Genomic DNA, 12713 nt, shown 5'->3' on the forward strand with positions numbered 1-12713 from the left:
GGCAGCTGCATGCTTCTGCTTGCAGGCATGCAACGGGAAGCTGGGGTTAGATCGCAACCAGGCCAGTCTGTGGACGCCCGGCTATTCCTCCCCTACCACTCCGAAGAATGTGTCGATGGCTTTGTCTGATCTGATGGGGTTGACATGGGGGAGGAGGGAGGAAAGCACTGCGTCTCTCTCTCTCCCGACAGCGTCCAGCATCAAGCGTCCATCACCCTATCGCCGGTCACTGGTCTTTTCCCCCATACCTGCACGCTACGCAGAGGCATCCGCGCGCATACGGATCGCACATGTATGTATGCTTCATGGGGGCAGCTTCGCATGGACACATAAGAACCATAACGACTACTACCTATCTATCTATCTACATACTCCGTCCGGGCGCATGATGGCATGAGCGCGCATTAGCAAAGACAGGCGGGTTTCTTTGTCTCTTGCTGGGGGCGCTACTCGTACGAAGCACGACTGCTGATCTTGGTATCGCCGGCTCAACCGTCTGCTCCCGCCGTTGCCGGTGACCTTTTCTCTTCTTTTCTTTTCTTTTTTTTTCTTGAAGGGCTCTATATTTACCATTCCACCTCTTGTTTGGAGCCTCCGGCATCACCCGCGCATTGAGCGCAGGTTTAGAGCCGATTACACTGGCGGTGAAGAGCTTCCCAAGCCCTTTTCAGCTCCGGTGGTGGTTCCCGACTCTGGCGGGAACTTTACCTGTGTGAGCCGCTGAAGAGGAAAAACGCTTGAGAAAATTAAACATGTGCACAGGCTCTGGTGTTTTTAGGGCAGTGATATTTTTCAATATTTGTTTTTAAATTTTTTTTTTTTTTTTTTTTTTTTTTCTTTGGTTTGATAGTCGCTCCGAGTCGACGGGTAAGTGCTTCATCGGCGATAGCAGGGAGTAAACCCGCCCTCGCCTCACCTGGACACGTGCTGCTCCTTCGGTAGGACTTGTCGGATAGCCCGCAAAACGAGAGTAGTAAAAGACTGGCATGATTGTCTATTTATGGCGAAAGGGTAAGGCGATGCTGCCGGCTCACGTGAAACTGCTCAGCGGGATAGACGGGCTTCTCTTCTGGGCGAAAGCAAAGGGGGACGGGCCTCAGTGGCGAGACTGTCTCGTCGAATGAGAGAGGGCAGAGGGTGGGAATAGAGGCTGATGGTCCATTGTTGCTGATTTGATGATGGATGACGATGGATGGGCTTGCATGTGCATTCTTCTTTTCTGACGACTGGGGCAGCTGCACTGGGATCACCGAGGGTAATGCAGCAGTGCTTCTTGATCCCCACTTGTTGGTCGAGGACTGTCTTCGAGGTGAATTTGAGTTGATGCTCGAGGGTTGATATGTATGATGCTACTGCAAAGGCTAGGGTTTGATACCTTTCTCGACAGGGTATCCGACTCGCAATATGCAGCCCACGACAAGCCATCGAAGCAAAGAGCAGCCAGCAGAAGAGCGTTCTCATGCCTAAGTCCTGGCTGTTGTTGACAAGAAAACCCCCGTGGTGTGCCAATGCTCGAGCCCACAGCTCCAGGGATCAAGTCAATGTACGTTTGCGAATAGCTCCATGTACGAAGGCACACATTTTTTCCTCTCATGTGAGGAGACGGGGCTTACAGTAGTCGGATATGCAGCGACTGGGGGTGAGGGATGGTCCCCTTCTCTCCTCCTCTTGGAATCGCCACTTTGGAGGGTGGCGGACTGAGTATGGAGTGGCTCCCCCGCGGCTTTGCAGGGCCAAGCTGCATACATATGTATGAACCCTGTTTTTTTTTTTTCCTTTTTTCTCTGTTTCTGAAGTGCACCTTGTAGGATGTATGGGGTGCGGACGAAGTCTGGGCTGGACTGGGCTGGACTGGGCTAGGTGATTTCCAGGTGAGGATGATAGGATGAGAGTTGATGGGAGGGTGCATGAGACGCAAGTTTAGCTGCTGTAGGAGGTGATTTGCTGGATTGTCGTGAGGAGTCTATCTGTATGTATGTTTTCGGACCACATGGGGAAGAAGAAGAAGAAGGGGTCTTGCTTTTCCCGTATATGGATATCTGGGGCCGCTGATTCGTATTGGTCTATTTTGTCTCTGTTTGCCACCGTGATCGGCCTGTGGGTGAGTACTGTAAGAAAGCGATTGGATGGATGGATGGATGGATGGATGGGTATGGGAGATGTGAGGTTGGGAGGCTTTTTGGACGGCTAGGTTTGTTTTTTTTTTGTAGGGGGAGTTGACTGTGATGGTTTTGGACGGGACAAGTCAGGGTTATTGAGTGTAATATGTGAGAGAGAAGTCATGTATTGCATTGAGGGGCTGGAATTGGCATTTGACTGAGCCGGAGGAGGGAGTGTCTGTGAAAAGAGGGGATGGTGAGTGATACTCGTTAGACTTGGAGTTATGGGAAGATGGAGGAGGATGGAGAGATGAATGGCTCTGAGAGGATAGAGTGAATAAGAGAAGGCGATATTTACAGAATGGCCGTATTTGAATGCTGTGTTTTGGCGAGCAGGATCGGAGTGAGGGACGATATATCACGTGGAACTCCCTCCGACTACAGCAACTGACCTCATGACACATGATGCAAATGTGGAAAGATGTTTTATACATCTATAAAGAAGCAGTAAATAATAGAGCAGGACATGACGGCAGTCCTGATCGGGCACGTCTTTGCAAACAAGGGGTTTCATGGCTCCTGAAGCATTTGAAGATGGATATGATGCAAACTCTGCGTCTGCTTGCGTATATAGTATTGCCTGTTCCATGAGCTTTACTCTAAGCTCCTTGAGTCACAGTCGAGTCATATCTTTACGGTTTCTTCTGTCTGTCATCGGAGAATTCTACCAAACTTGTAGAGTTTCGACCTATCTATCAAAACACCAATGACCTTTCAGACGACGAAATGCAGTCCATTGAAGAGATGGGCAGCCAACGTCCAGGACATTTCTCCATGCTCATGAATGTAAATGCTGAAAACCAACAGTCCCTGAGAAAGCTGAGAAACAAAAGGCAAGAAACAATCATGTGAGGCAAAGGCACAATGCCACCGTGGCCATGAGGTGATACTGTGTCTTTATAAAGGCCATCTCCCCCAGACAGCTAGCTGTTTGCATTCTTCCCCCATGCAATAAGCGCTCAGACGTGTTGACAAGAGGGCGTGTTGAGATTCATTGACCTTCAATTTACGAACTTTTCCAGAATCGATCGTGGCTTTCATCATCCACAAGCAATACTACCGTAAGAACCGAATGGCATACGGGTGACATCACTCACAGACTGTCATGATTGCTACTCCACCATTACCACAGACCTTCTTCATGTGATATGCAATATCTGAACCATGTATTTCAACGCTCATGTGCTATTATCGTGTGACTGCATGCAGGTTTAAAAAGACACAAGCATTCCTTTCTATGGTTCTTTCCATCATGGCGCCTGTATCCCAGGCTGAAACAGGAAACGCATCTCATCGAAATCGCAACAGAGTCGTGCCAAAAGGAAAACCCCCTCTACTGAGTAACGCCAGCAAGCTGAATCAATCGCTCGCCGGCTCGAATGCTGGCATACTCGTAAACCTTGGACTCGGGCGGGAACGTGCCGTTGGCCGCCCAGAGATCAATCAGCGGCTGCATGGGCTCGAGCTCCTGCTTGCCCAGCATGTCGAGCGCCGTGGCCGTGAGCAAAAAGTGGGAGAAGCAGCTGTTGAGCTGCTTCTCCAGGTTGAGGTGGTAGTAGGGCTCCGAGAAGTGCGCCCAGTAGAGGTGGGCGTAGACGCGGAACATTTGGCGGAAGATCATCTGGCAGATGTCGATGAACTTTTCGGGGAAGCCGGACCGCTTGCCGACCCAGTCGGGCTCGCCCGGGTTGGTGAGCTGGGAGAGCGGCGTCGACGAGATGGCGGGATTGTGGGAGTAGGAGACGCCGGCGGGGTCGGTTGGGAAGATGGTGGTGTCGTCGATCTTGCCCGTGATCCATCGCTGCATGAGCGTCATGTACTCGTGAGCCGGCAGCTCGACTGGCTCACGGCGGCTGTTGAGCCATGTGAAGGAGTGGTTGCTGTGTGGGCTGGTGTGAGCAAAGGCGCAACACAACCCGGTGAGAAGAAAGAATGGGGTTACTTACGCTCCTGCGGACATTCGGGGGCAAGTTGTTGGGTTGCAGATGGTGTTGCCGGTCTCCTCCTTTGCGTGGACGACCTGGACAAAGTTCCAGAGGTTGCGATAATGCTCGACAACTAGGACATGATGGTCAATTTCAGTCGATGAGCGAAGGACTGCAAGCAGACCAACCTTGATGAGCAACCCACTCGCCTTGCTCAACCGTCTTTGGCCGAGCACTCAGCGTCATGAAATTCCCCTTGACAATGTGCTTTGCGCAGTTGGCGTTGAGCCACAGCGGAAGCGGCCGCGGCAGGTGGTAGGAGTTGATGATATCATCGCCGCTTGGTCCCGCGCCGGAATCAGCCATGCTGGCGGGCTGAGCAGGAGAAGTCGGGGTGGGAAAGGAAGCTGATCTCAGAGGCGCGGAGGCTGGAAGTGACTTGGGCGATGAGACGGCGTCGGAGGCGGAGAGTTGCAAGGAGGGCTGGACGGATGGGGATGGGGATGGGCTTTTGGGCCCGCCGCGGAGACGAGCGTTGCTGTGAGAGACTGTTAGTGCAAGGGCGTAGGAGCAATAGAAGGTATGAGTTGAGTGTAAGAGAGATGTGATATGATGTGTTGTGTTGTGAGGCGGTGGATGGTACCTAGATGGTATGAGCGGCACGAGCAGCGGAGTGAAGATGAAGATGAGGATGAGGTGGAAGAGACAGCCAGGGGTTGCCCGAGTAGTTTAGCGTGTCTGATGAGGCTTAAGCTGGGGACGAGTGCCGAAGCCTGCAGGGAAACGAGGCGTGCCTTTTTATCAATGGTAGGGGAAAAGGCGAGGAGGTGGCAGGATAGGGGTAACGAAAGAGGAAATGGATATGAATTAGCATCAGGGGTGGAGATTGATGCTGCTGCGGTTTTGTAGTCTATAAAAGGGCTGCGGGATGGGGTGCTCCCTTGCTGTGGCAATTAAGATATCAACCAGAGAATCTTTGCCATCGATTGCCACTCGGCTTTGTGTGAGGATGAGATGTTTTATCTGTTCCGTCGCATCAATGGCTCAGATGATGAATGATGGGCTCAACTATCTGTTGGATTGTATCGATAGTGCCCAAAAGTGGCCCCTTGGGAGCCTGTCCGTCTGCATCATTTCTGGGGCTGTCGCAGCCCGACTATCTCGAGCCATTGAGCGCATCTGATGAGAATGCAACAGAGAGAACATGGTCAAGATGTTGCTATGAAAAAGACGCTTCCCGGAGAGAGTCGGGAATGATTCAATGCCATGGTGAAGATGATCCGATATCTTGACAGGTATCCTGGATGCTGGAGGCTGGACAACTTGCCCCTCACCGCTGGGAGACGGGCGCCGTTTCAGGAGCCCCTCGCCTCGAACAGGCCGAATCGGGAATATGAAATCAACGAGGAAGCGTGGCAATCATTTGCCATGGTTCTTTGATGGTGGAAAAAGAAAGAAGAAGTAACAAGTAACTGTAAATAAGGAAAAGCAAATACCAGACAACAATGAGCAAGAGAGGTCAACTGCTGGAAACTTCACTTACATGCCGGAAAAGAGGTTGGACATGTTGGAAAGGCGGGGTGCAAAAGCGGCGGGATGCAGCGAAACTGAGGGACCGCAAAGACGGGGCTCCAGCCTTGTCACGGGATCGTAGAGCAGCGAAGGGGGAGAAACAAAAAAATAGGGGTGCAGGCAGGGCTGATGGACCGGGGAGGAGGCTGCAGTCGCGATTGGGTGGTGGATGATGCAGTGTCTTTGCAGCTGGTATTATATTGGGATGCTCTTGAAGAACCGGGAGTTGTATGTATGATGTGCAGTTTACAAACAAAGCAGACGTCCCCGGGACGATGAGCTGTTTTAAGATACACGTAGCGGTTGTTGGTCCCCGAGAAGTTGTTGGACTAGCCATAGCACTATGTACGAGGGGGACCGTCATCAGGAACGCAGCCGGAACGGGCGCCACACCAAAGTATAAAGTACGGATCACGCAGAATCGGCACGGGGAGTTAAGCAACAGGTATTATTAGGTATTACGTGCCTTGGTGCCTGGTCACACTGGAGTAACTCGTATTTTATGTGACGGAAGATGATTCTGCTGGTTGCCCTGGGGCATAACAGATTATAGCCAGTGGATGCTCCAAGGTGCGGAGGTTTCAGGTCTGTTAGTGGCAAGCGGGAACTTTTGGTGGCCGGTTTGCCACGGTGAAGAATATGTACTCATCGTCGAGCTGAGGCAGGATGAATAAGCTGAATGATCTTTATGATTGATGATGTTGTTTCTTGCAACTGGGTAGTTGTGATGGACTCTGGCATCAAGATCCAGGCAATCAATCAACGGTTGAGACTCACTAGATGACTCCCTGTTGATGTCCGTAGCAATGCTTCTTTGACAGCTCGCCATACGGCATTTGACATGAACTGACGTGAAAGAGAATTACACAGTACGCTTCATTCAGACCATTGTTTTGCTGTTTTTGATCAAAAGACGACGCGCAAGTTGTTCCTCTCAAGTCCAGCCTTGCGGATGGTGCCCACGTCTTCTACGGCTGACTAAGTGAGCTGACCAACTGCAGTTGACTGCGTGGCGGTGCAGCTCTTCAGCCACACGCCGAGCTGCTCGCATTGAGATTCGCGCTCTTCCTGGTTCCAACGTGCCTCGCGCAGCAGAATTCACAACCGCAGCCATCGTCGAGATACCCCCAACCTGCCCATCACGCATCTGCCCCCATTGGCCTCTTGACGCCCCTTTCTCGCCTCCAGCCCATCAATCCATCTTCAGCATCGATCCTCTCGAGATACACGCCTTCAGCAGCACGCAGCCATGTCGGATTCGGAAGATCCCCTCGACGCCATCGACGAGGGCGGCGATGACCTCTTCGGCGACGAGGGAGACGAGGGAGATGCTTCGCCCCAGGCGCGCATCCTGGACGACGACGACGACCTCGCCTCGGACCCCGAGGCCTATGGCGAGGCCGAGCAGCGAGAGTACGATGGCAGCCAGGCGCGACATGAAACCAAAGATAGAGTCGTCATGGCCGTCCAGGCATATCGCCATCGCATTCCCAAGCCAACCGACGATGCGGTAAGCTCTCGGAAGCGCCGAGGCGAAATGCTCAATACCCTTGTGACCCCTTGCTCATCAGGATCTCTAGCTGCGCGTGATGCGCGTTCCGAAATTCGTCAAGTTTCTGCCCGAGCCATACGACCCGGAGACCTTCCAGCCCTCGCAGTTCGACCTCGAAAACGCAAGAGCGGAGCACCCCAAGCACGTGGTCCGCGTCCGCAGAGACCCCAGCACAAACGAGCTCAAGAGCAATACCAACATCTACCGGTGGAGTGATGGCTCCGTCACCATTGCTGTCGGCGGCGAGCACTACGAGATCCAAAAGAAGGCCTTGGCCCCAGCCCAAGGGCAGCCTTACGACGAACTCAAGGATGGCCATTACTACGCCGCCGCTGCCGAGCTGAGCAGCAACCTGTTGATGACGGTGGGACACTTGACGGAGCAGTACACAATCAGACCAAACAAAGCCGTTGGAGACGACGCGCTGTCGATCCTGGCAGAGAGGATGGCTCTGGCCAGCAAGTCGTCTACCGGCGGCGACATGATCATCAAGACGGTTGTGGATCCCGAGCTACAGAAGAAGCAGGCCGAACTGGCAGAAAAGGAGCGGATGAAGGCTCAGCGAAAGCGCGACAGTGCCGCGGCCAAGATGGACGGTGGCGTGGGACGTACTGGTCGTACCGGACTGTCCATTGGCAATCTGGAGGGCCCTCGCTCGGCCCGCAAGAGAGGCGCACCTGGTGCTGCGCGACCCAAGAGGCGGCGTCCAGAGTACGACTCTGACGACGACCTGCCCCAGGGCGTCACGCGGCACGAAGAGTACGACCTTGACGACGGTTTCCTGGTGGGCAGCGACGAGGAGGAGATGGAGAGTGACGCTGAGGAGGAGGAGGAGGAAGAAGACATCCTGGACGACGAGGACGAGGCTCCCCGGCCCAAGCGACAACGGACCAAGGAGCCGGAGGACGATGAGGACGCGGAGGGTGATGAGGTGGAGCCGGAAACACATGGCAGATCGGGCAGACGGCGCAACGTGATTGACGACGATGATGATTGAGTCTCTGGTGGCTTTTCCAAGGATCACGGGGGACTTTTGCTTTCGATGCATATCAACTACATAGTAATTCATCAGGGAGTGCGAGGTTAGAGCAACGGGAACACAAAACGGGAGGCGCTGGGTTGTGTTTGTGTCTTTGATTGACATCTCAGCAGCTTGACGACTGTGCATTGTGCAGGCTTGGCGTGACCAGTGACTCGGTAATTCTTCATCTGTATGACTCTGCTAGCAAGACGACTCCGCGATAGCAAGACGATGAGACAAGCCAGGCCAGGCCGGCCCCGGCGGTGGCGAGACGGCCCCCAGCCAAAAATGTTGAGCGCCTTGAGATCCACTTGGGGGGGAGGAGGATTGCCGTGGATTGCTGCGATGGTCCTCACAAGAAGAAGCAGCTCGATGAACTTTACATGTAGTCTTTGGTAGAAGTTGATGTGGAGGGACTGTCCAACAATTAACATGGCAAGATGCTAGAAGTTGTACAACTAAAACAGCGATAGTCCCCTATCGAGATGCAGCATCATGCACCCTCTATCGATAATGCCGCCCTGCTAGTACTGTACTGTACTGTAGGTGTCAAACAGGAAAAAGTGGCGCTGTGGCTGGTCCGGGGGCGATCTCATCAACTTGTTCGGGCTGCTCAACAATCCAATGCATCACATGCTCGTCCGTTTAATTAATTAGCGGCCAGGCCGTGGGAACCGGGAGATGATGCCATCCCATTCGCGTCCATTGCCGAGCTTCTCACAGGCTCTACAGCCCGATTGAACCTGGTTCTCGTCTACCAGACAACATCACCATCTACCTCGTACGCTGACCTGCGAACCGTTTCATCCGCTTCTCGCGGCATCAATCGACCGACTCGACAATTCAGGACGTACGATGCCATCATCGGCTCCCGCTTACACTCGGCGCGCTGCAATCTGATCCGACCCACCGATCTCTCCTCAAGCCAGATCGTGATACCGTTACCGTTGCCGCTACCGTACCTGTACGAACGACCTTGTCGACCGAGATACTCGCCTCAAGCAATACCTACCTAGACAGCACCATCAACGCCACAACCAGCGTACAACGACGCCCCGTGAGATGCCCGGGAGCGTGTCCAGCGCTTCCTCGGCACAATGATGGGGCTCGTGCTGGCGGTCTGGAGGGTCCTCATGGACGTGGCCGCCTTCTGGCACAAGGTAATGGTGCTCTTCCTTGAGTTCTCATGGTCCTTTTCTGACGCCCTTTGAAGAAGCTCCTGAGCTGGTACACGCGCAAGAACCCCGTCACGCTGTGGCTCGAGCTGCTGCGCAATGCCGAGACGTTTGAGGACTGGGAGGAGGCGGCGCTGCATCTCGACAACTTGCTGGGGCTGGACCTGTGGTATGTATCCGATCGGTTCGCAGACGATGGATTCGCACTCTCATTGGGGATGAATGTTGACGTGCGCTGACCGCCGCTGTGCCTGTGTTCTAGGAGGAACAACCCGACGTCCAAGTACTACGACTGGGCGCTCATCGCGGAACGCCTCGACTCGCTCGTCGTGGCGCGAGAGGAAAACAACTACGAGCAGCTCGTCAACCTCCTCCGATCCGGCCTCGTCCGCAACCTCGGCAACATTGCCGTGCCGAAGCTCTACAACCGATCCTTCTCCGGGACCAAGTATCTGATCGAGGAGTACATTGCCCAGGTGGCGGAGTCGGTCGAGGACATCAGCGCGCTGCCGACGAGTCCTGCCTCGAGCCTGCATCCCAACGAGAAGGCGCTGACGAACCAGATGAAGCTGGACTTTATCCACGACACGAGGCAGGCGTTTGGGCGCACCACGCTGGTCCTCCAGGGCGGCGCCATCTTTGGTCTGTGCCATCTCGGCGTCGTCAAGGCCTTGTTCCTCAGGGGCTTGCTGCCGCGCATCATCACCGGCACGGCGACTGGCGCGTTGATTGCCGCGCTCGTGGCAATACACACAGAGGACGAGCTTCCGGCCGTTCTCCGAGGCGATGGCATTGATCTGAGCGCGTTTGCGTCCAAGGGGGTTACGGACAATGGCCAGATCCCAGCTGAGCAGTCCCTCAGGTCGAGGTGGGAGACGCTCATCCGGAGGGTTCGACGGTTTTCGCGAGAGGGCTACTTTTTGGACGTCACCGTCCTTGAAGATTGTGTCAGGGCGAACGTGGGTGACTTGACCTTTGAGGAGGCGTACAATCGCAGCAAGAGAGTGCTCAACATCACGGTGGCGACGGATGGCCAGGGAGCTGGTGTGCCAACCCTCCTCAACTACATCACCGCGCCGAACGTGGTATGTGTAACCAACAGCCCCTGATTGGATTCCCGTGTGCTGACTTTCCTGATGCAGCTGATATGGACTGCTGCCGTCGCCTCCAACGCGTCATCACCATCCCTCTACGGACGCTCCAAGGCCACCATTCTGTGCAAAGACGCCCATGGCAACATTGTTCCCTGGGCCCCGGCCAATACGACCGACTTTCGCCACTGGACACATGCGTCTTACACGGATCGCGACTCTCCCCTGAGGCGAATCGCCGAGCTGTTCAACGTGAACCACTTCATCGTCAGCCAGGCAAGGCCGTATCTCATCCCCTTTTTGCAGTCCGACATGCACGGGCCGTCTCTGGTAGAAACCAGAAGCAAAAGCACGCAGCTCTCGGCTTTCCTGGTGCGCATGGTGGGCCTCGAGATCCGGCATCGCCTGCGGCAGCTCGACTCGCTCCGCCTCGTCCCTGCAAGCATCCGCCGCTTCCTGGTGGACGAACAGGTGCCGGCCGCATCGATGACGTTGGTCCCGGAGGTGACTGCCGGCGACTTTATTCGCTTGCTCGAGACGCCGACGAGGGATACCCTGAACTACTGGATCCTACGGGGCGAGAGGAGCGTGTGGCCGGCGGTGGCGGCGCTGCGGATACGCTGCGCTGTGGAAAACGAGCTGGACCGGTCGTATCAGGTTGTTCGGAAGCTCAAGGCTGGTGACTTGCGGCGCAAGGGGAGCATGGCGGCGTTTGCCGATAGTGGGCGTTAGCATGAAGACCGGATGGGAGTGAAGTTGTTATTTCTTGTTTTCTCTTTTGTTATCCGTATATGGTATTACATCTTACGGCGCATTATTCTAGGAGTCTATGTGTAGGAACGCACTAAACTGTATTTTCAATAACATTCCAATCGTAATACCTTTGTATCTTGAGTCCCGTTGCCAGTTTGAGGCGAGGCTTGAAGAGAAAGCTTGATTTATCCATCCCTGAAGTGAACTCCTTGTGACAATGTCATTTACTCTCATTGCCATTGTCGTTCCTCTTGTGCTCAAAGACGCATTCACAACCATTCTTCAAACGCAACTGATTATCCCTTTCTACAAGAAGACTTCTATAAGAATACCTCTTAAACAGCAAGTTCGTCTACCACCTACAAACCGCCATGCTCCCCTTCAATTCCCTCAATCCACATCTTCTTGCCCATCGACCTCTTCAACATGGCACACCACCATCCACCACAACACTTCACAAACACCAGCCAAAAGCCAACCTCGTCCTTCATCTTCCTCCACGACAGCAACTCCTCCTCCACAGACCTCGTCCAACAAATCACCCACGCGCTCAAACCAAAGACCCTCAAAGACATGCTCGGTCCGCGCACAAACACCCTCTTCCTCAACGCACCCGTTCTTACAGAACCCCCTACACCGCCCCCGACTCCTCCAACTAAATCTTTCCCCCGGCACACATGGTTCTCAACGACCACACAATCCGTAGGCGCAGATGACGTCCCAAGCATAAATTCGTGGAGAGAGCTGTCTATTTGCATGAATCTGATTGATGAGGTAGTAACGGAAGAGTGTGCGCGAGTCGGCAGGGAGAATGTATTTCTCGTGGGTGTGGGAATGGGATTTGCGGTGGCGGCGACGTATGTGATGCAGATGGAGGACGGGATGGGCGGGTTGTTGGGGGCTTGCGGATGGTTGCCTTTTCATGAGGAGTTGAAGAGGGTTGGGGTTTATGGGGAGGTTGTGGGTTTGAGTGGTGGTTGTTTCGGGGGGAAGAGGAGGGATGACAAAGGGGGAGAAGATCAAGAGGAGGAGGATGATGATGAGGACGAGGGGGATGTATTTGCTTCAGGCTACTCAACTCCCACTCTCTGCGAAGAACACGACAACCAAGCAACCACATCCTCGCTCATGCTCAAACGCATCAAGGCCTTTTTCGAACACATCCTCCTCCGCGGAACCCCACCCACACACCCTAGGATCTGCAACCGCATCGATAGCTCCACGCCCGTGGTCCTCGTCCACGGAGCGGATGACCAAGAGGTGAGCTTCACGTATGCGAAAGAGGCGCAGGAGACGTTGCGCCATTTCGGGTTCGATGCTACGCTGAGGGTTGTCGAGGGGGAGACGCATGAGGTGAGTAGGGGGCTGATGGGGGAGTTGATGGATGGGCTTATGGGGAGGGGGATGGGGAATGGGGATGTTAGGGGGGCGGTTGGGGAGATGCTTTTGGGGGGTTGGCTGTAGG

The 12713-nt window shown here is 54.2% G+C and overlaps 4 protein-coding genes across 4 annotated transcripts; 3 read left to right on the forward strand and 1 right to left on the reverse strand.

The window, feature by feature from the left end:
- Window positions 1–3492: 3492 nt before the first annotated feature.
- On the reverse strand, window positions 3493–4650 carry CCMA1212_002691 (Maintenance of ploidy protein mob2; the record flags this gene model as incomplete). Its single annotated transcript, XM_073700067.1, has 3 exons — window positions 3493–4039; window positions 4106–4217; window positions 4273–4650. Coding segments are annotated over 3 exons (1035 nt in total), but the record flags the coding sequence as incomplete, so codon positions are not given.
- A 1800-nt stretch (window positions 4651–6450) lies between these two features.
- CCMA1212_002692 (uncharacterized protein) lies at window positions 6451–8205 on the forward strand (the record flags this gene model as incomplete). The annotated part of the gene is made up of 3 exons (XM_073700068.1): window positions 6451–6456; window positions 6864–7166; window positions 7237–8205. 3 exons carry the CDS (start codon window positions 6451–6453, stop codon window positions 8203–8205), a joined length of 1278 nt encoding a protein of 425 aa, XP_073561354.1.
- Window positions 8206–8862: 657 nt separating this feature from the next.
- Window positions 8863–11227, forward strand: CCMA1212_002693 (uncharacterized protein; the record flags this gene model as incomplete). The annotated part of the gene is made up of 6 exons (XM_073700069.1): window positions 8863–8868; window positions 9155–9286; window positions 9312–9389; window positions 9443–9573; window positions 9667–10489; window positions 10547–11227. The coding sequence occupies 6 exons, from the start codon at window positions 8863–8865 to the stop codon at window positions 11225–11227; spliced, it is 1851 nt and encodes a 616-aa protein (XP_073561353.1).
- Window positions 11228–12004: 777 nt separating this feature from the next.
- Window positions 12005–12712, forward strand: CCMA1212_002694 (uncharacterized protein; the record flags this gene model as incomplete). The annotated part of the gene is made up of 1 exon (XM_073700070.1): window positions 12005–12712. The coding sequence occupies one exon, from the start codon at window positions 12005–12007 to the stop codon at window positions 12710–12712; it is 708 nt and encodes a 235-aa protein (XP_073561360.1).
- Window position 12713: the final 1 nt, after the last annotated feature.

This window comes from Trichoderma ghanense, assembly GCF_004382785.1.
Source record: "Trichoderma ghanense strain CCMA-1212 chromosome Unknown scaffold_2, whole genome shotgun sequence".
Classification (NCBI taxonomy): domain Eukaryota; kingdom Fungi; phylum Ascomycota; class Sordariomycetes; order Hypocreales; family Hypocreaceae; genus Trichoderma; species Trichoderma ghanense.